General features: G+C 42.4%; 1 protein-coding gene across 4 annotated transcripts in view; it reads right to left on the bottom strand.

Moving 5' to 3' along the window:
- Rbms1 (RNA binding motif single stranded interacting protein 1) overlaps positions 1 to 20,712 on the bottom strand; it is a 205,330-nt gene that overhangs the window by 17,392 nt on the left and 167,226 nt on the right. For all 4 annotated transcript variants that reach the window (XM_034494257.2, XM_034494260.2, XM_034494261.2 and 1 more), the window contains exons 5-6: positions 10,837 to 10,994; positions 8,904 to 8,983 (exon numbers count right to left, since the gene is read on the bottom strand). In XM_034494257.2, coding sequence (XP_034350148.1) covers positions 8,904 to 8,983; positions 10,837 to 10,994 — 238 coding nt within the window. The remainder of the gene's footprint in view (positions 1 to 8,903; positions 8,984 to 10,836; positions 10,995 to 20,712) is intronic.

Here is a 20,712-nt window from a genome sequence, read left to right on the forward strand (position 1 = left end):
TGCTTCTAGCCCACTAAGGGGCACGGCTGTGGCACCTTCCTCCAGATGCTCTTCCCAGGGCTGCTGTCGTGGGATCTGATGGCCCCAATCACTTTTTTCTCTTACACAGTGTAAGGAAAGTGATACTGGCAACGTATTTGTGTTAGCCTCATTCCTCTTGGGTTTTTGAATCTTAACTGGAATGCTTTCTCACCTCATTTCTCAGCTCACCACAGGCTCTAGAACCCTAAGACAGAGCAGGACCCCCACACAGCACAAACACTTTACTCTTCTGTGTCTGTGATTTTTTTTCTCAGTCTATGCAGATGCACTCATTTTTACTACTTGCAATGGTAAGTCTGTCCCCTTCTACCTTTCATATTGTGGGTCTTTCCTACCTGACCATAGACCGATCTGTTTAGTGGCTACACAGTGTTTATTTGAAAATGGGTCACGGGCTGGAGAGATGGCTCAGAGGTTAAGAGCACAGGCTGCTCTTCCAGAGGCCATGAGTTCAATTCTCAGCAACATGGTGGCTCACAAACATCTGTAATGGGACATGATGCCCTCTTCTGGTGTGTCTGAAAACAGCTACAGTGTACTCACACAAAGTAAATAAATAAATCTTGAAAAGAAAAGAGAAGAGAAGAAAAGAGAAGAAAAGAAAATGGGTCACACATAGTTTCTGCAGTGTAACCAACAGCTCTATACTGGTGGTTGTACTGTACAGTGTTTTGGGTACTAGGACCAGGTTAGCCCTCTAAGGTTTGAAATGTACTAGCTAAGGCCTACAAGCCATCTGATGTCTCTGTTTTCATAATCTGTGGAATGGAGGCGAAATACTTTTTTTTTCAGGGGTGGTTCTAATTAACACAGTGCTTACAACAGTTTGGTGTCATCTACTGCTACTAGGACTGTGACAATGGGGGTTTTCAGGCTTTGTAAAGTTACAGCTTTTCTCACTTTTGATTAAGGTGATTTCTCAGGAGACTGGTGGCTCAGCAGTTTGTGTGGACTGCCTGCTGTCACAGGATTTGATTATGAGAGATTTAATGAGCTTCTAGAATAAAGATCCATTCAAGCTGGCGTCGGAGTAAATTTACTGGCAAATGTCTTTTAGAAGGCTCCTGTAACGCCCACGTATTCTACCTGAGATACTTGGGCTTTAACACAATTTCTCCATGTACTGTTCTTTAGAGGCAGAACTTGGTAAAGCTTTTCTTTGCAGGGATGATGTGGGCTGTGCACAGTTTGGGACAGCTTCCTTGCAAACTAGCTCATCCCAAGTGGGGTTTGGCACCGAGCACATGTGAAAGAAGACACAGCCATGTGGGTAGTTGTAGCATTAATTTGTGTGTGAATTTGTGTGGGGGACAGTGGGCTGTGTGAGTTGGTTCTCTCCTTCCACCATGTGGGTTTCAGGGATTGAGCTCAGATCATTAGCATCGGTGGCAGGTACCTTTACCTGCTAAGCCATCTCACTAGCACCTTTGTTAAATTAAAAGAACTAACTCCCCCTTATTGTAGGGAGTATTTTTGCACATGGGTCTGAGGGCAGCTGTGTCTCATGAGTGTCCCACTGATGCCTGTGTGTTGAAGGTTCAGTTCTCAGTGCAGCCAGGTTCTCAATGGACTTTTTGGAAAATGACTGGATAATGAGGGTGCTGACTATCAATGGATTGATCTGATGGTGTCATTGGGACTTGGTAAAGAGGAGGTGGGATTAGCTGGAGAACAGCCAATGGAAGTGTGTCCTGCAAAGGCATTCCTTGTCCCTAACCTATGCCTGCCTTCCTCCCTGGTTCCTGGCCAGCATGAGGTGAACAGCTTCCCTTTACCATGCCTCAGCACTATGATGAGTCTATCCTCTCACAAGTTACACACAATGGATCGAAACCTTTCCAAATGAGTCAAAGTAAGACCTCCCTCCTCTACAGTGTCTCTCAGGTATGTTTCACAGGAAGCCCTTGCTCTGGGGGTCATTCCCAATCATCCCAACATGACAGCAATGCTTCATAAGGGCAACTCCAAGGTGAGCACTTGAACCCATGCTCCTGAGCAGTGGGAGAAGGAGCACTTCCACAGTTAAGACTGTACCATCCTAATGCTGCTGTGATCTTGTAGCAGTGGGAGGGAGGAAGCACCTCCTTAGGAATGGTAATGGCATTCTAATGCTACCAGAGCATCCCATAATCCTGAGGCAGTTTACTCTGTGATACCCACTGGGACTGGCTCCAGGACACACTGCAGTTACCCAAGGCATACTGCTCAAGTCCCTTATATGAAACCGGGTCTGCAGAGAGCCTTTACATGCCTCCTGTATACAGCTCTGGATTAATTACCTCCTATGATGATATAAATGCTATATAAACAGTAACACTCGACTGTTTAGGGATTAATGACAATGTTCAGCACATGTGAAGAATTTTCTTGAATATTTTCCATCTGGGGTTGGTGAAATTGATGTATGTAGTCTGTAAGCATGAAGGACTTAAGTGTATTTTGTCCCAGAGGTTTCAAATTTTTCTTTTTACACAAAGTATATCTAAGAAAAATTCATGTTTAAATAAGCAATAAAATTCTTTGAAAAGTTCCCTCATATTTAGCCCTTTTGTATTCTGGTACTGGACAATGCCCTAGTGCTATCTCTATCTGCAGAGCTATGAAGTGTGAGTAAAGATGGGCTTTAAGTCTTGCTGAGTGCAGATTCAGGCTGATGAGTCAGAGGACACAACAGCAGATGGAGAGCAGACTGACCACTGGCTGCACCCAGTGCAGTCAACCCACAGTTCACTCCAACCCGAGATGAACCTGCTGTGTGAGACACGGCTGAGTGATGCCAACCAACACAATGTAAACAATGGTGGGTGTATATACATGTGCAACTCCCACCCTGGTCACATAAAATGCACCACTAACAAAGCCACTCTTCCTTTATACACATGGACTTATTCAAAGTACTGCAGAGGTCCAGAGCGATGGGCGGTCCAGATATACTGCCATCCTTGAAGAGGAGTATAAGGTGACAGGAAGGTGGCAGGGGTATTCACTGCTCCAGTTTTCCAGCAAATTCCATTAAAAATATTCTTCAACATGCCTACTCTTAGGAAGATAGTACAGGAACATTTTGAGACAATTTCCAAAATTCTGAGCATGACCATTGTTTGTGCCTAGAGCACAGTTCCTATTTGGCCACCGGCTCTACACAAGGGAAATTTCCCAGCCTGTTTCCAATGCTCCCTTAGGTAGAAAACCACTACCATGGTCTTTCTCCAGAATAGGATTTTTATCAATCAGTATTAACAATTAAAAAAACTCCATGGAATTCTCCAAGGTTCTTTTACCCCTAGACTTCCTAGGCAATCTAACCTAGTTTAAACCTTCAAGCACTCAAAACCAAGGTAAATCCAAAGACAATACCCCAGTATTTTTAAGAGATAATGGGCAGGGAAGATGGAAGAAAAGGACTTATAAGCAATTTAAAAACGCTATAAGAGAAAACATGATGCCTCCTTAAAATATGGTACAGTAGACATAAAACGGTGTGTTAAAAAGCATTTAGAAAACAGAAGACAATATTTAATAATAATGTTCCTATATATAACTTATATAATGTGATGCCTCAGATTTTTTATAGAGCTATGAACATGTTCTGTTCTATGTCAGAGCCCCAGCTACGGTGGGCACAGCTGGCATGGGGAATCCTGATGTCACTTTAATATAAAAACACAGGCTGGCAGGATGATAGATAACACAGAACTAAATATTCAATCATGACTTTTTCTTTTTTTGGAGACAGGGCCTGAAACTTACTATGTAGGCTTAAATGGTCTTGAAATCAGAGATCCACCTGCCTCTGCCTCAAAGGCATGCACCACCATGCCCATTTTGATCTCCTGCATTTAGCCTTCTAGAAGCTGGTATACATGTGTTACAGCTAAGATGACTACACTGTTCCTTTTATTTCTAAAACTTATCTTTGGGGGCTTGACTACATTTCTTTTAGTTTTTCCTTTTTACTGGGGAGAATGTTTGTGACTTGGATACTAACTGGTTCTGTCAATGACTGAGGGCCAGCAGCAGATCATTTGAGGACTCTAGCACACCAGGACAAAAGTTGTATCAGGATGCGATTCTAGCTTATGTGCCTTTGTTTTCTGAACTTGGCTCCGGTGTCACAGGCAAACTGCCAACTGTGCAAGAATCCAAGTACTCTGACAGGAACCATACTGGGTAATTCTGCTTATGCTACCTAAACAATGCATTGTCAAATAAGCCATCCTCTGGTTGTGTTTATGAGATGTTATGTCTATCTAGCAAGGAGCCTGCAGGCTCTAACCATTCAGGAAGGCACACTCAACGTAACCTGCTCACCCCATCATTTTACTTTCTACCCAATCTGATCGATAAACTCAAACTTTCCCCAGATGAAGAGAAAGCTATCTCTGAGACAGCACTAGCTAGCATTCAAAGCTCTTTTCAGTATGTATGAACGTACCAAGTCTAGAGAAGCAGAAAACTATTCAGATTCCTCATGGGTTCCAACGTGTGCTAGGGACTTGTTTTGGCAAAAGGTTGAGTTTACTGCAAAAGTGTGTTTCCAAATCCTACACTAAGCCTAGAGGCAGGTCAACTTAATTTATATGTCAGAGGCCTCCAAGCAGCTCTGAGTATTGGGATGAGGATGACATGACAAAAGCTCAGAGAAAGCACTCAGTGAGTCCTGCAGGTATCGGGTGGTGTACAAAAGTAAAAAACAAACAAACAAACAAACAAACAAAAAAACAAACACAAATGCTCCTGCCCACAAACAACTTGCAACCTAGTCCCGAACCCAGATTATTACACAGGGAAATCATCAAGGGTTCAGAAATGAAGTAGCATGAAACACTGGATGGAAATACAGCCTCAGCTGCAAAGCTAGGCCTCTGCAGCCAGGCCTGCAGTGTAGATGAGACTTATGTCTCTTGTATTCATTTGTCCCTTGGTACAACTTGGAGGAAACTCTTCTCTACCAGCTGACCAGTGTTCCCCAGGCTCCTACAATCATCCACATGTGGTTTGGAAACCAGGGGGGGGGTTTCTTGAATGGGTGTGGCCGGCGGTCTGCAAACCCACTTCAAAGGAAACAATTTAAGGACAGAACCACAAAGTCCTTTAAAGAACAAAGGGAACTGTTCACCCAGTCTGTGATAAGTGTGAGGTCTGTTTTACAGAGGAGCTGGCAGATTTTATCTAGGGCTGATACAATGGCCCTGGATTCTTTTCCTTTTTCAACCAATCTTGCTGTTGCATGAAGAATAAACCAAAAGAGGTCACCAGTTGGTGGAGACCAGTCCTCAGAAGGGAAGAAAGCTGTGTGTGTGTGTGTGTGTGTGTGTGTGTGTGTGTGTGTGTGTGTGTGTGGCTGGTGTTCTGAGTTTGCAGACGGTACTCAAACTGGCACTGTGCTAAACTCACAGGGCAGGTTTCTACTAGTTTGAGGTTAAAACATTCATTTCTTTCATCCAAGTGTTGTTGATGGAAAAAACAACCAACCAACCAACCAACCAACCAACCAACCAACCAACCAGCCAACCCACCCACCCACTCACCCACTCAGGAAGCCCTTCCACTAGACTAAGTTTCTCTAAAGGTATTGTCCTTGCAGGACGTAGATTTTAAGTTCCAAATGTGTGCCTAGGAGCACTTCATCTTCAGTAGCAGCTTTGAAAGTGATGTGCTGTCAGGTTTTAATGTTACAAGACCAAGTGTGGCCTGAGGTTCTAGACAAATTAGTTCCTTTATGAAACAAAACAGAACTGGGTACAGAAAATTCAAATGACTTTCTAATCATCTTCATCAGTCATCCAGTTAAAGATGGCACCTGGGAGCTCTGGGAGAATAATACCCAATACCATTACCCATGAACAGCCTAAGAGCAGCTGCCTGATCTGGGGACTCCAGGGCGGAATGAATCTAACTTCAGCATACTTCTGTGCTTTCTGGCTCTGTTCTGTGTGGCAAGCTAGGGTATGTGTGTGCTCTTGCCATTTAGAGGGGGAGCCTGACTAATCTTTTATGTTACCCAGGTTTAATTCACAGATCTATTTACTACTGCAATCCCCTTTTTGTATATGAAATGTGCTGAACAGACTGTGGGGGAGAAGATGCATTTGGCCAATGGCATGTTCTCCTCTACTGGGTTCCTGCATGTTTGTTTACTACAGAGGCCACCATGGTTCAGGGTGAGCTCAAGGACCTGACTGTTACCCACAGAAGCATTTGGGCTAATTCTTGCTGATGCAGCTGATTTATTGAAGATACTAGTGAGCAGGAGGCTGGAGAAACACCATGAAAAGACCCCTCTCCAGACTTCCACACAAGCAAGAGTAGATCTGTAGGTCATGGGTATGCAGAAACAGACAATGATGCTGAACAGAGACTGACTTAGCAGCTGCCACAGACTTGCTACTCCAGACCCAGAAGCAGAAAGCAGATGTCTTAGGCCTGCCGAGCAAGAAGTCTGAGAGTACACTGGGGGTTAGGATGTAACAAAGAAGCAGGAACCTCTCACTTTTCCTACTGGAACAGCATCAGTACCTGTCTTTCAAGCAAGGTGAGGTGGTTTCTTAATTCTGAGACATCGCTTGCTGGGGACTCCTTGTAAACCAGAAGGCACGTCAGTCTTCCCCACATTCTACCCTGTAAGGTGCCAGTGTTGCCTTGGTGCTATGACAAAGCAAAATTTATTCCAAGCTAATGAACACTGGTTGTTGCTTAGTATAACTTAATCACTGCAAAGCATGAACATAAAGAGACGAGAAGTGTTTCTAGGAGCTTCCTGTACAGTGGGACTGACACGTATGAACATAATCACTGTAATGATGGCAGTGTGAACCCTTTTGAGGTTCCCCAGGCAGAATGAATGTAACCCAGCTGGGTCAGAGTAGGTCCCACAGGGAGAAGACAGACTCTCAACAGTCTAGGGAGGTAAGGAGAACACTTCTATTTTAACAGGAAGCAACAAGATCAAGGTATAGGAGCCACAAGAGAGAACACAGGTAGTCATGACATATATTAGGGCTCTACTTGTGAGTCATTACTGAGGACACAGGCCAAAAGGTAGAACTGGAGGGTAGCACTAAGGGGTAAGGGCTCTAGTTACACAGCCTTCAGTGTCATTCTGGGAACCCTGGATCTTCTCTTCAGTGGTGATGGGCGTGACAGCCGAGTGAACAGACATGTGCATTTTGTCTGAAGTTCTCTGGATATTTAGGAAGCAAAATGAGGAAGGTCAGGCCAGACAGGACAAGCCAATGGCAGGCTGCTTTAATGGGAGACAAGAGACACACCGGGCAGTGATAGCAGGCATGAAGGGAGGGGGCAGAAATACTTAGGAAGAAAAATCAGGCACTTGAGTGATTATCTGAATAAGGTAGAGGAAGGACAGAGGTGGCCAGGGGAATCCAGTGCTGGGTTTCTGATTTGGGTGTCTGATTCTACTGAGGTAAAGAAGGCAAGATTATCGACATTGAGGGCAAGGAGTCTAGTTTTGGAGACAGTGAACCTATAGAGACTCAAGAGAAAGCTAAGAAGAGATGAATGACTGAGACCAGAAAAATGGACTGGATGCTCAAGATTGAAATCTATCAGAAATGTTAGTCAGAAATGTGATACAGAACCAGCAAACTCATGGGGTGGGGGAGCGGGAGTGACTGAGTCAATGGTGATATGGAGCAGAAGATGTCAGTCATGAGCAAGTGAACTATGTTTTCATCTTCTTCTCCCTCCCTTTAAGAAGGACATGCTAGAGCCCTTACCCTCAGCACCCTGTGATGTGACCCATTATAGACAGGAACTTAAGGTTCAAAGTAAAGAAGATATCACTAGGGTGGGCCATTAACCACCACGGCTAGCATTCTCCTAAAAGAAAAGACACAGTGGGAAGGTGAAGACAAGAGACATGGGAAGAGGGTGGCCAAGGAGATGCCTAGAACAGACCCTTCCCTCCCAGTGCTCAGAAGGAACCAACCTTGTATTCCTTTAGCTTGGCCATCTGGCCCCCAGGAGTCTGAGACACTAATCTACCGTTTGTGCTATTTTGGTACAGTTGCCCTTGTAAACAGAATGCCTGCCCGAATTTAAGCTACATGGTAGAAGATACTACACTGCAGAGAACTGAGGAGTGATGGAAAGTAAGACCACCCTACTTCACTTTGAGATAACTAACGTCCAAGATGATTTCAAACACAAATGGATATGTTCTTCTGAAAAATATCTTGGCATAAAGTAGTTTACACTCCTACTCACTAAATTCCGTGATTAAAAACACTTCTATTACAGCTACAGTCGCAACTTTTTGTTTTTTAATTGTGATAAGTTTTGTTAACTTGACACAACCTACAATCTCCTGGGACAAAGCCCAATGACTATGGGCATGTCTGGGGTACTCTGTCTCAAGTTAACTGATATGGAAGAGCCACGTCCACTGTGGGTAACACCATTCACTAGACAAGGGGTTCAAAACTATAGAAGAAGAGGGAAATGAAGTCAAGCACCAACAAGTGGGCATGAATCCATTCATCCTCTCCCCATTCTCAACTGTGGGTGTGATGCAATTTCTTGCCACCTCCACTTTCCCATAGTGACAAAGTGTAACCTGGAATATTGAGCTAAAATAAACCCGTTTCTGGTTGCTTTCTATAGGGTATTTTTAATCACAGCAATACAAATGAAACTAGAACGTTATCTGTGGATTTTCTTCCATTTGCTCGCCAAGCCAACTAGTCTTGTCAGAAACAAAAAAATCTTATTTGCTAATACAAACAAGCTCCTTTTCAAGAGTAAAGCGAGAGGATTTTGGTCTTAAGAGCCATCATGTGCTAAAGTTACATACTGTAGGAAACTGTAGGAAAAACAACAACTGCAGGAAAACAGCATACCAGAAACTCCTGGTGGGGTCTTGATGAATTTTCCATTAAAATGACCAATTACAGCTTCGCATTTTTCCGTTGATTCCATCCTAGTCATATGAAAATAAGACATTCACAAACTGTACACTCATGTACACCCATAGCCCAAAGAGACTTTTATAACTATAGCTTTAGGTTTAGGATACAAATGAACCTAGCAGAAAACCATGAATAAGATAAAGAGGAGGAGGAGGAATTATTCTTTTTTGAACCATTGCTCTGGCATTTCTACCATAAACAACTGATTCCAGAGCATGTCCCGAATTCTAAAAGACAGAGTAAATTCTCTGCAGAGTGTTTCATCACAATCACTTCTGACTAGGATTTTCTAATTGTTAAGAAATTTAAGAATTAATTCACAATACTTAGTCATGACTTGCATTAAAAAACAACAGTTTAGAAATTTTGTTTTAAAGGTGGTCCTTCCTTTATGAACTTACAAAATGACAAGATTAAAGAGTTGTAATGATTGGCTGCTGTCAACCAGAGGATGCACCTTGTATGTTTTTATCTTTCCCTCGAGGTTTAAAATTAAATTAGTGAACTTAGTTACATATTTTGTCATCTTGACTCTGAAGGAAGAATTAAGGGCTGAGGCCTCACTTTTCAATTGATTTTACATCTACAGGTGACTAAATACATCTGAGAAGTACTTCTGGGGACGTCATTACTTTGACTTGCTTTTCTTCAGTGGAAACATCAATCACCTACTCAAAATTCACCATACTCTGGTCCTCTCAGCCACACTTTAGTTTTAACTGGCAGCAAGAGGGGTTTAAAAAACAACACAGTTCCACGGGACTCTTAAGAATGTCACACTTAACTGCATACAGAAGAGTACCTTGGAAGGATGGTGTGGCTGGACCTCCAATGTCTCGACTGGTGCCTTTTCACCAATGAAGTAATGAGTATGTGCTACTAATATTGCTGGGAAAGTGTTTGGGTTTTCCTCCAGGCTGTGTGGCCCAACAGAACAAGTGACTAAAAGCCAACAGAACCTTGTTGCAGCCCTTGCCTTTGTGACTTAATGGTGAGGTGACAAGAAGGTCCCTTAGTAATGAATGCTTTGCTGAAATCACAATTTTGCATGAAGATGTGACTGTGATTTGTATAGTTAAGTAAATGTCAGCATTTTCCCTCCAAAAATCAGCTAATAATTTAACGCTTGCTGATATTATCTGTCAGTGCCCACTGCTAAAACTTCTTAAATAATTCACTGTAAAATCAGCTTTTGTGTAGGGGCTTTAGGATTAAAACTCTGCCACAAATCAAAAGCTCATTCAGTTTAATTTAATTCTCTAGAAACCAACTTAGCCACTACAGTGTTCTTTCTAGGAAGAAAAGGATAGGGATTCCATAGGAGGAGTGGGGGCGCTTCAGTTATACCTAGAACAGTCATTAGAAAACCAAACCTGAAGAATTATAAACTGTTAACAACTGCTAAGTTGATGACATGGTTAGGTAATATCCTTTTTCTTTCCTGAATGTTAGAAATATTTATCTTAAAAACCTAACTAAATAGTTATAATGAATCAAATTTCTATCTGAGCAAAAGATACTGATATATCTATGAACCTTAGGAGACTGTTTATTTGTGAGAAGTTACAAGCATCTTGAAGTGATGAATCAAACTGTCAGAACCCTATGTCCAGGGCCACAGTTCTTGTGATCGTTCCAGAAACAAGCCACTAGTGTACTTGGTTTGTGGAGTCTAAAATATTTCAAGATTCGGAAAAAGCTTATGTGTAATGTCATGTGCAATTTAAGTCCACAGTACAAAAGGCTCCTATAACTCTGCCTCAAGCATTCTCGTTCCAGTCTTTTGGTTTTTATTTTTTTTCCTTTTTCTAGAGTGACATAGCAGACCTACTATAGTTAATAAGGAGAGAAGCAGCCTACTCACCTGGCAAAGCCAACACCACGGCTGGTACCACTGGAATCACGTAGGACCCTTGTAGAAATAACTTGTCCAAAGGGTTTGAGCATATTTTCAAGTTCTTGCTCATCCATGGACAGTGGCAGGTTAGAAATGTACAGGTTGGTAGGATCTTGTTCCTGTTGCTAAGGCAGAACAGAGAGAAACTGTCACTTTAAACAAAAGGGAAGCACTCACAGTAGCACTCTGCATTCAGCCACTGGCTCTGCAAGGCCTTCCAGTACTACATAGTGAGGCCGGGTGTGTATGGAACACTCAAGTCACCCTGGACACTTGAAAATCATGTCTGAGTCTTGAACAACCTGCAGAGGCCTGCCGTGGCCCCCAGTGTCACCCTCAGCATCTGTGGAAGTGACACCACCGGCCTGCACTGAGTTGTGGAGGATGCACTTAGAAAGACAGTCCCTGCAGCATGCATTGATTCCAAAATTAACTGACCTCTGCTGTTTCTAGAAGTCCATTGCAAGCTCACTGTTACACAGGAGGCTATCACTGCTAATAATTCAACTTAGAAATCTGTGAAGGAAGACTCAGGACCAACCCTGTAGAGTCCAGTGCAGGCTAAAGATAACTTTCCCCCACTGCCTCATGGTACAATCAACACTATTTATGCTTACTTTTACTCTTTTCTTCTCTTTTCTTTGATACATGGCCTCACACCACCAATATCCCCAGTCTCAGCTTTCTGAGACCTGAGATTAGCGATGTCTACACCACCATATTTGGCTCCATTTTTTAATTTATTTTTTATTTTCTACTTTTTAAATTTTTTTTTGGGAGGTAGGGTTTCTCTCTGTAGCCCTGGCTGACTTAGCATTCACTCTGTAGACCAGGCTGGCCTCAAATTCAGAGATCCACCTGCCTCTGCCTCCAGAGTGCTGGGATTAAAGGTGTGGTGAACTGCTTGGCTACTATTCTATTTTAAATAATGGTCATTAGCGAGAAAAAGATAGCTTCTAACCTAAACAAGAAACTGTATGCCTTAGCAAACGATACAACACAGGCAGAACAAATCTTAGAATTGAGAATAGATGGAGAGGGCAGGTTTGGTAATCTCTGTTCTATAAAGGGTCAATTGTCATTTGCCCATAGGTCAGTGGACTGTACTGGCTGAGTACTGGATTAGAAACTTAGAACCTCAGGCCCACATTGCACCTGCAGAGCCAGAAGCCGCATTTTAGCGGCACGCTCAGTTGATTAAAGCAGCCCATCAAGTCTGAGAAGTGACACTCTCATTAGATCATTTTCCATTCACCCTTCTTTGGTTATAGTGGTCTCAGCTGGACAAAGACATATGACTGAATTTCCTGATAAGCAGTGACCGAAATGTGTGCATATGAAGAGCATGGCATTCAAGTTGTGAGGGAAGGCCTGCTAACACCAAGAATATTTCCTAAGTCAAAATTCACCTATGCGACTGAGGTTGGCACAATCTTCACTTGAAACTTTCCTTTGATCTTGTATTTCCCTTGCTTCTAGTTTTGATAAACCCAGGGCCTTGAGCTTTCTAGGCAAGTGTCCTACCACAGAACTGTATTCCCAGTCCTCCAACTTTATCTTTACACATTAAAGCATATGAGTTAACTTCTCATTAATGACTGCTATTGGTGAAGTAATTAATTGATATCTTAGCCTTTGGCAACAGAGTAACATCCTCATTATGGATTCCTCGATTTCTGGAGTACACAGCATTCTAAAAATATATGTGAAGCATTATGCATGTTTGCATTGCACAGTCTTTGTAATATATCTGAGCATTAATTAAACCTGAAATGAAATCGTTCCTTTCATATAATTTTCAAGTGACAACAAACACCGCCCTTTTGCGCTCTATTTGTCTTTTTAAGATTCCAGATGCCCTGGAGCTGGGCTTCAGCTCACTGAGAGCTCTTGTGGGGCGTGATCCTGCGCATGATCCTGGCACCACATACATTAACACAGACTAGGATGGATAAATGAATGAAGTAACTCAGTTTCTCACAGAGTGACATATGTCCTAGTATTCTCAAGAGCTAAAGTTAACAGAGACAGAAATATAGGCAACATATACTTCCTTCCTGGCCCAGATATGAAGGAAGACAATGTACAAACAGGCCAAAGACAGAGAACACTGGCTCTGAGCCCAGAGGAACCCGAACACGGGTTCTTAAAGTATGTTATAGGCAGGTCCAATAAACAAATGAAAAAAAAATCTCAAAATGCTTAGCAACTACAAACTCCTTCATTAACCATCCACAGGCTAATCAAATCAGCACCTGTCTTTGCTTTTGCATCTTTGAGATTAAGAGTTTACTGTGGGACCACTCGTTAACTCAATGCTGAACAAAACATCTTATTGTCAATTAGATGGAAGTATATCTTTAATGTTGAAAACATGCCAAGTTATTTAACAGATGCAGGGCAATAATGCATGCAGTGTTTCAAAATACAAGAAAAGACAATAAAGCTGGCTTTAGGTGTAAAAGTTTTCATACTCTCCCGAGGTGGGTGAGAGGGGGAGCCTTGACTCTTTTTTTCTACTTCCCGTGCTGCCTCTACTACTGCCACCCAGCCAATCAGAGTTCCTCCATGAGCCCTGTCATTTCAGACCCACCCTCCCAAGTCTCTGAAGCTTTGTTACTGTGGAAGCCTACAGGAGTTGGGTCACTGCTCCTTGAAAACAGCTTCACAGAAAAAGAGACTTTTCCAACGCATGTCACGTATCCGAGACTGTCACCCAAATCCCATCTTCTAACAGCTTACAGATCAACGGAAGAGACAGAAAACATATGTGAAGAAGGTTTGATGTGTACACATCATGTTGGGAGAATGGGGGGGGGGGCTCTCTTAAAGATGGGAGAGTTAGTTTGCTGAGAGAATACAGGGCATTGAGAACAAGCTAAAGTCAAAACACTGAACCAGACTGCAAGGCGTTCCTTAAGGAACACCTTGGCTTTAATTTGTCAGTTACTGTGGTAGATTTTTTTTCCACTCCACGAGTACTGACATTGAAGAAAATGGCCATTATAGCCTTAGCTACAAAACTTGAAGCCCCATGCTTTAACTCAGAGTTCGTGCCTGTGAGCCTGACACTCAGAGGCTGAGACAGGAAAACTGCTGTAAAGTGAAGGGCGTCCAGGGCTGCAAAGTGAGTTCTAGACTAGCCCAGGCTATAGTGTGAGACCATATCTCAGCATCGCTCCCCAGCCAACAAGGGAGTTAAACCTTACTTTCTAGTTCAAAACAATTTGAATTTTGAAAGAGACAAGCTTGATAACCTGACACCATTAAGTAACTGATAATTCAGGGAGACAAACACCATGTTTTGAACAGTCTCCTTCCCTAGAGGTGGATTGGGTCAGAATGGCAGACAGACTGTCACCTGACAGTCACACTCTGCAGAAGAAAGCTTTAGAGGCACCACAGTGGGGGAGCGACATGATTAAGATTCCTAAACCATGCTTAGTTTCATACTAAGGCAGGGACTGGCTAATTAAAGGTCATGAAAGCACACCTTTTAGTCAAAGATATACTGTCATGATCTAAATCATGACATGTATATGTACATGAGACATGCACACTAAAATTCTGTCCACTTTTGAAATTATGTTATAAAGATTTCAATGGCTCATACTCAAGCCTGCTCACAGAATTTGTTACACATTTGGGTCTTTTTAAAAAGGGGCTTGACAAGGTGGATAGGAGTACTTTCTAGTGTATGCATTAGTTGCCTCTGGGATAAACAGGCAGCTATGCATTTTGTAGAGTTTTAATTTAACTTGAAGGTTGACCAATAGGGGGAAAAAACCCCAAATATTAAAACTCTTAAAACCTGAATGGAGAGGGTTCTCTCACTCTGACAGAGCAATATATAATGGAATAATATATGTAAATATTTCCTATGACTTAAAAAATATCCTGGGCATCTGAACCCGAGACTTCTGCATGCTAGCAGACACTGATCCACTAACTCCTGTCCTAGGCCTGCTAAGATTGCTGGTATTTGTTTCCCATAGCAACAACCTCCTTGGTTAATTTTCTTCATCTGGGATGGCCATTACAGTGAGTGTTATGTATTCTTTCTGTCTATGAGGTTGACCTGTCCTACAAACACTACCCACAATGTTGCAGTAATTTAAACCTTTAAAACACAAAAGACTGGGATGAAACCCCAAGGCTGGTCACATCAGTCAGCCTCCCCCCACCCCATCAAATCCTCTAAACCTCCATGAAGTCTCATTACTGTATATATTCATAGGAATTGGGACATAAAGTATTTATAGTAACTGGTGGTGTTTTGAATGAAGATTAATTTAGTCTCTTTAAAATCAGTCATGACCCTAACTGTTTCATTACGTCTAAACAATAAATTACGATGCCTGAAAAAAGTTATGCTGTCAATTACAGGTAGCTAAGAGCAGAGGGTGCAAAGGGCCTCTTATGTCCCCAGGCACAGATGAGGTTTAGGAGCTTTTCTAACAAATGGAAAAAGAGGTCTCATTCCGGCTGCGAGGGGGCTATATGGCAGTAATGCTCACTTGAGTAGAAAAGCCAGGCTTGGAGGTCCCACACGGTGTAAAGCACTCAGTCACCATCTGAAAGAAATTAACAAACCCTCCCTGTGCTTGTGGAACGGTTCCTAAAATGCAAGAGAGGGACTTGGCAGAAAGAGCAGACATCTGTTTTCTCTTGTACTGAATAGGTTCACCCACCAACAGATCGCCGCTGACGGGTGGGTGACTGCCGACTGCTCAGAGCACGATGGGCCTCTCGGCAAGGGGAACTGATTTCCTGCTCACTTGCCTGCTTATTTGTTGAGAAAGTGTTCAAGCCTGCTGCCCCTGATGTTCTGCTGACCCCTACCCAACCTCAGGAGGTGTTACAGAAAGGCCTGTAGAAGCTACTCTATCACAGGCATCATCCTCAAAGCTGTGCCTTACATCTTTAAGCCAGTTATCTGAGTGTCTTTTAATAGAATCTGATTTCTCTTTTTCTTTTAGAGGCAGGGTCTCACATCTGTGTAGGACAGGTTAGACTGGAACTTTGCATGTAGCACAGGCTGGCCTCAAACTATAGCAATTCTCCTGCCTCAAGTTGCCACATGCTGGGGCTTCAGGCATGAGCCATCATCACAGCTGGCTGAGAATCTGAATCCTCTGAGAAGAAGACACATTTAAAACATCTGCTATGTTTCACATATACAGAGGCTTTCCAGAAGGCCCGAGGCCATTTCTGTTTGTTAAGTTTCATCAAGGTACTGCTCCACAGACACAATTTCCAAGCATCTCTTTCTGAGTTCCCAGTCTCTGTCCAACCTTGGAATAAGGCTTTTCTCTTAATTAGTTGTTATTTTTAAATCAATAAAGCAGGCACTTCATGCCCACCACATGGTAGTTACTAAGCAAGGCTGTGGAGTTAAGAGAAACAGACACCTCGGTGTTCTCTTGATAACAGAACAACACAGCCAGACTTAAACTTCCTTTATAAAAAAAACCACAACTCCCCAAAAGATGTTCTCTAGGTAATCCTTGACTGCATCAGCATAAGAGAATTAAGTCCTGACACTCAAACCCACAATTTTATCATAGAGAACAAGAGAGCTGCTGGCATTTAAAAATAAAAAGGAAACCAGGTCCTGAAATTTATATTCTGCAGAATGATGGTACACAGCCAGCATCCCTGAACCTGTGCGCTGGTCCTCCCAATAGATGATGGAGAATCATTCCCCCCAGCTAGCTTGCAGAATAAAGCCACACAGTCATTGAATGGAGTCGGAATTCAGAGTGCATCACTGATGTGACCTAGATAGTCAATCCTCTTTTGAGTAAGTGAATGGTAAAGATTTCCTCCAAACAGAGTTTATTTAAAATACTATGCTCCTTAGTATTACAGGTGCTAGGTTATGTGTAGGGGACTGCCCTATAAAGGCCTCTGCGCTTTTCAATTAGCTGATAAAACAGGCTTCTTTCTAACTCAGTTTCAACAATGTGTGCTGGTGATCGCAGGATCCATAGCAAGAAAGCAGAGGACCCAGAGAAAGCCTGCCAGAATCTGGCTGAGAACTGAATTAGGATGTGTGCACCTAGCTCTTATCTGTCTAAAAGAGACACAGAGACTGAGAATGACATTCACGTGGAGAGAAACACAGCCATGTTCTGAGCCTCCACATGTGGTCTGCTACCCTCTTGTTACCAGCCGAGCAACAGGGCTGTCGGCAGACCTGACACAAAGCTTGATCTGTATCCCACCAGCTTGCTGTATACAATGGGTCTATGCTTGATTCAAAAGCTGAACAATGGGAAAGGAGAAAGCTGATTGAAAGGGCCTACCAGAATGGCTGGGAAGTAATTACTCTCTTCCTGATGGCTGGCAGGGGTAGATAGAAGTTAGGACTCACTGGAAGCTGGCTTGGCAACACACTGAATCCTAGCACTCAGGAGCCACAAGTGGAAGAATCTCGGATTAAAACTCACCCCAGGCTATGTGGTAGGACCTCTCAAATACTCAAAAGAAGTGGACACACAAAGTGGCCCTGGTGTGAATTAGATTCCTCTCAGAAGGCTGCCTAGAGGGTGGGGAGACAGTTCATCAGAGCAAGGCTGATGATTAGCTTGGGGGATGGGTGATAGACTGGGTAAAGAGCTCAGAAAAACTCCCAAGCGTACTTTATGAGAAAGCATCAGTGTATTGCCCAGGAAAGAAGTCAACACCAGGCTAGATCACTGATAGGTCAATAAACCTTCCCATATTTGATATTGCTCTAACTCTGAAGGGGTTAAAAAACACAGCTAAGGAGCTGAGAGAGACTGGGTAAAAATACACACTGCAAACATGCCTGACTCAGGGAAGGGAAACTTCACCAATGTGGCTTGATACTCAGAATTTCTGTGAAATAAGAGTATATATTTAAATTACAAGCACTACACACCATGACTTAATAATCTCTTCTTGAAAATCAGGTATTTAACTTCAAAATGTTAAATGTTAAAATATTTTGCGTTATTTTAGTAAGAAAGATTGTGATACATTATACATTAATGAAACCCCCCCAACCAATCTTCTAAAATGTAATTAGATTGAGCTACAATGTAACTAAGCCCATTCATCACATGTCCTTCTACATATGCACATAATTAATGATTGTTGGGATGGAAACCTTCAAAATGCTGCTTCCAGATCACCAAATTGTCGATACAGATGCCAGCAACTAATTGCAATGTAGGCTGTGATGCCGGCTCCCTTAGAACCTGCAGCAGCCAACACTCATGTATTCTGTAGCGCTCTGGGCAGTTTGTGAAACCTCTATGTATGCCCCCACATTATACTGCTTCTGAAACATAGTAAGGCTTTCCCTCTAATAGATCTTTATTTAAATATCATTGATTGAGGTTGGGCAACATGAACAGAGAGGAATGGCTGTAAATGTACTGAAAGGGATGCTATATTTTATGGTGTGAAAAATCAAGAGACAGGACTTTCTAAAATGGGAGTAACTGCAGAAGCCACGGGAATCATCCTGGATATTATCTAAAGAGAAAGGGGGAGATTCCCAGAGTGACTTAGGATGGAGAGTGAAGGACAGCACTGTGGTTTTCTGGGTAAGCCCTGTCCTGCTTGTCCATGTCTAGTTACACACTAATGGCAGGGCCAGAGTAAATGTCCTACAAATCAGAAAGCAAAGCAGGTTCCCTGTGGTCTCACTTGCTTACTCTCTCATGGGTTTTCAACATCAAACTGGACATTGCTCATAGGATGGGACAATCATCTGAAAACCAGGATGCTTTCTACTTTTGTTTTCTATTCTGCTTAATCTCTACTCTAGTGGTGATGAATACCCATAGTCCAGCTTTGTGCCATGCCATGAGGATTATATGGAAGAGATTACTTTAGAAAAGGAATCCTTTTTATGAATTGTTAAAACTATCTGTGTTGATGCTCTTATTCAAAGTCCCTCCATGTTGGCAGCTGTAGACTCTGAGCTGCTACCTTATCTCTCAGGCCCTTGTAGGTGATATATGTCTTCCTTACAGTCCTTGAACTTCCATAAGCCTTCTCTCCTGCACACGCGAAAGTTCCTCAGGGAGTGAGCGTGCGCTACTCATTCAGAAGTAGCCAACGACAGTGCTCAATTATTTTCCTCTGCACTTCCTAAAGCCTGATAATAAAAAACTATTGCTCTTTTGAAAAGACTTGAAATAACATACTGCCAAATTTTAGGCTTGAAGGTATTTGCTATAACAACTGATGCAGGGAAAGAAAAGGAAAACCCTCAATTACTTTCATTATTGTACTTTAGGTACTAGGTGTAAGGACGTCATCCATGCTTACATTTGGTCTATGAAGACCAGGGCCCAAGTTAAGTATTGGTTTAGTTAATATGACTCTGAGAAGGGTTTAGTGCATAATGAAATTCCTGCTACTGAACACTGCATGTAAGAGATGCATGGTGCTTCAAGGGCTGCCTCTTTTCTGATTCTTCTCTTTAATAAAAATATGTTTACTGGAAAGCTACATACAGTGGTTTATGTCTTTTGTCCCAGTACTCAGGAGGAGGAGGTAAAGACTCTGAAGTTCACGGTCATCCTCAGCTCCATAGGGAGCTACAAGAGCAGCCTGGGTTATGTGAGACCCTACCCAATAGAAAAAAGAAAAGGCTCACTGAATGCAGGTTGGCAGTGAACACTTTGGAACTGTAGGTACACTGGATCAGTTTTATACACGTGGATGTATTTGCACACATGTGCGACAGCGTGCTACTGATATCAGAAGGGAAGTTATACCAGTTAGTTCTCCCCATCTAACATACTGGTTCAAGGGAGTGAAGTGACATTATCAGGCTTGGCAGTGAGTATGTTTATGGGCTGAGCCATCTCACCAGAAGCACCCTGACCCTGACGATGAATCTGAGGCGAAAAGACAACACAGGCTAGTCAGTCAATACCTTCACGTTTCTAAGTGACGGCATTTTGGATTCTAGGTTTTTGTTTGTTTGTTTGTTTGTTTGTTCTTGAGACAGAGATTCTTTAGGTTTTTAACCTTGCTAGGAAACTAGGAAAAGAGAACACAACTCAGGAAAAGCATTATGTCTTACAGTAATTAAAACCCATGCATACTGTGCTGGAATGCTTATGAAGTATGGAACATATGGTCTCCCTTTTATAGGCCTTGATCACTTAGGCATATTCCTCACTTGCAGGAGTATTTCAGCAAGATTCCTCAGCTAGGATGATAAAAGTTCACCAGAAACAAGTCTTGAATAAAGTCTATGTGAAACTAATGAAGGATAGATTTACATTACATTAAATAATCACCACAAAAAAATCATCTATTATACATGTAAAACAGCGTCCATGGCATACATTTATATCCAGCCTCTCAGTTGTATAAATCCACGTGTGAGCCAGTTATATATCCTTTCAAAATACGGCGTTCTGTGCACAATCACCTTTTCTATCTTTAATTGTGTGCATCTATGTATGGATGTCAGAGGTTTACATTAGATGCCTTTCTCCATAGCTCTCCACCTTATGTTTGGACAAGATCTCTCACTGAACCCGGAGTTCACTAATTCAGCTAGACTGGCTGGCTAGCAAGCCCATGAACTCTTCCTATTCCCTGTCCAGCAGAGATTACTCAGGTAGCTTTTTACATGTCTGCAAGGGATCTGAAGCCAAGGCCTTATGCTTGTAATCACTTTAGCAACCAGTCATCTTCCAATTCCTCCCCAATTACCTTATCAAATTAATTTCCCATTTATCATACAAAGAAATGGGTTTCCCTGTGACATAATATATAGATATATTATGATATTTTGTTCTTATATACCTTCCCCATTCCTTCTCTCTCCTTATTGTTGGTTTCCCC

The sequence above is a fragment of the Arvicanthis niloticus genome, chromosome 2, assembly GCF_011762505.2.
Source record: "Arvicanthis niloticus isolate mArvNil1 chromosome 2, mArvNil1.pat.X, whole genome shotgun sequence".
NCBI classification, from domain to species: domain Eukaryota; kingdom Metazoa; phylum Chordata; class Mammalia; order Rodentia; family Muridae; genus Arvicanthis; species Arvicanthis niloticus.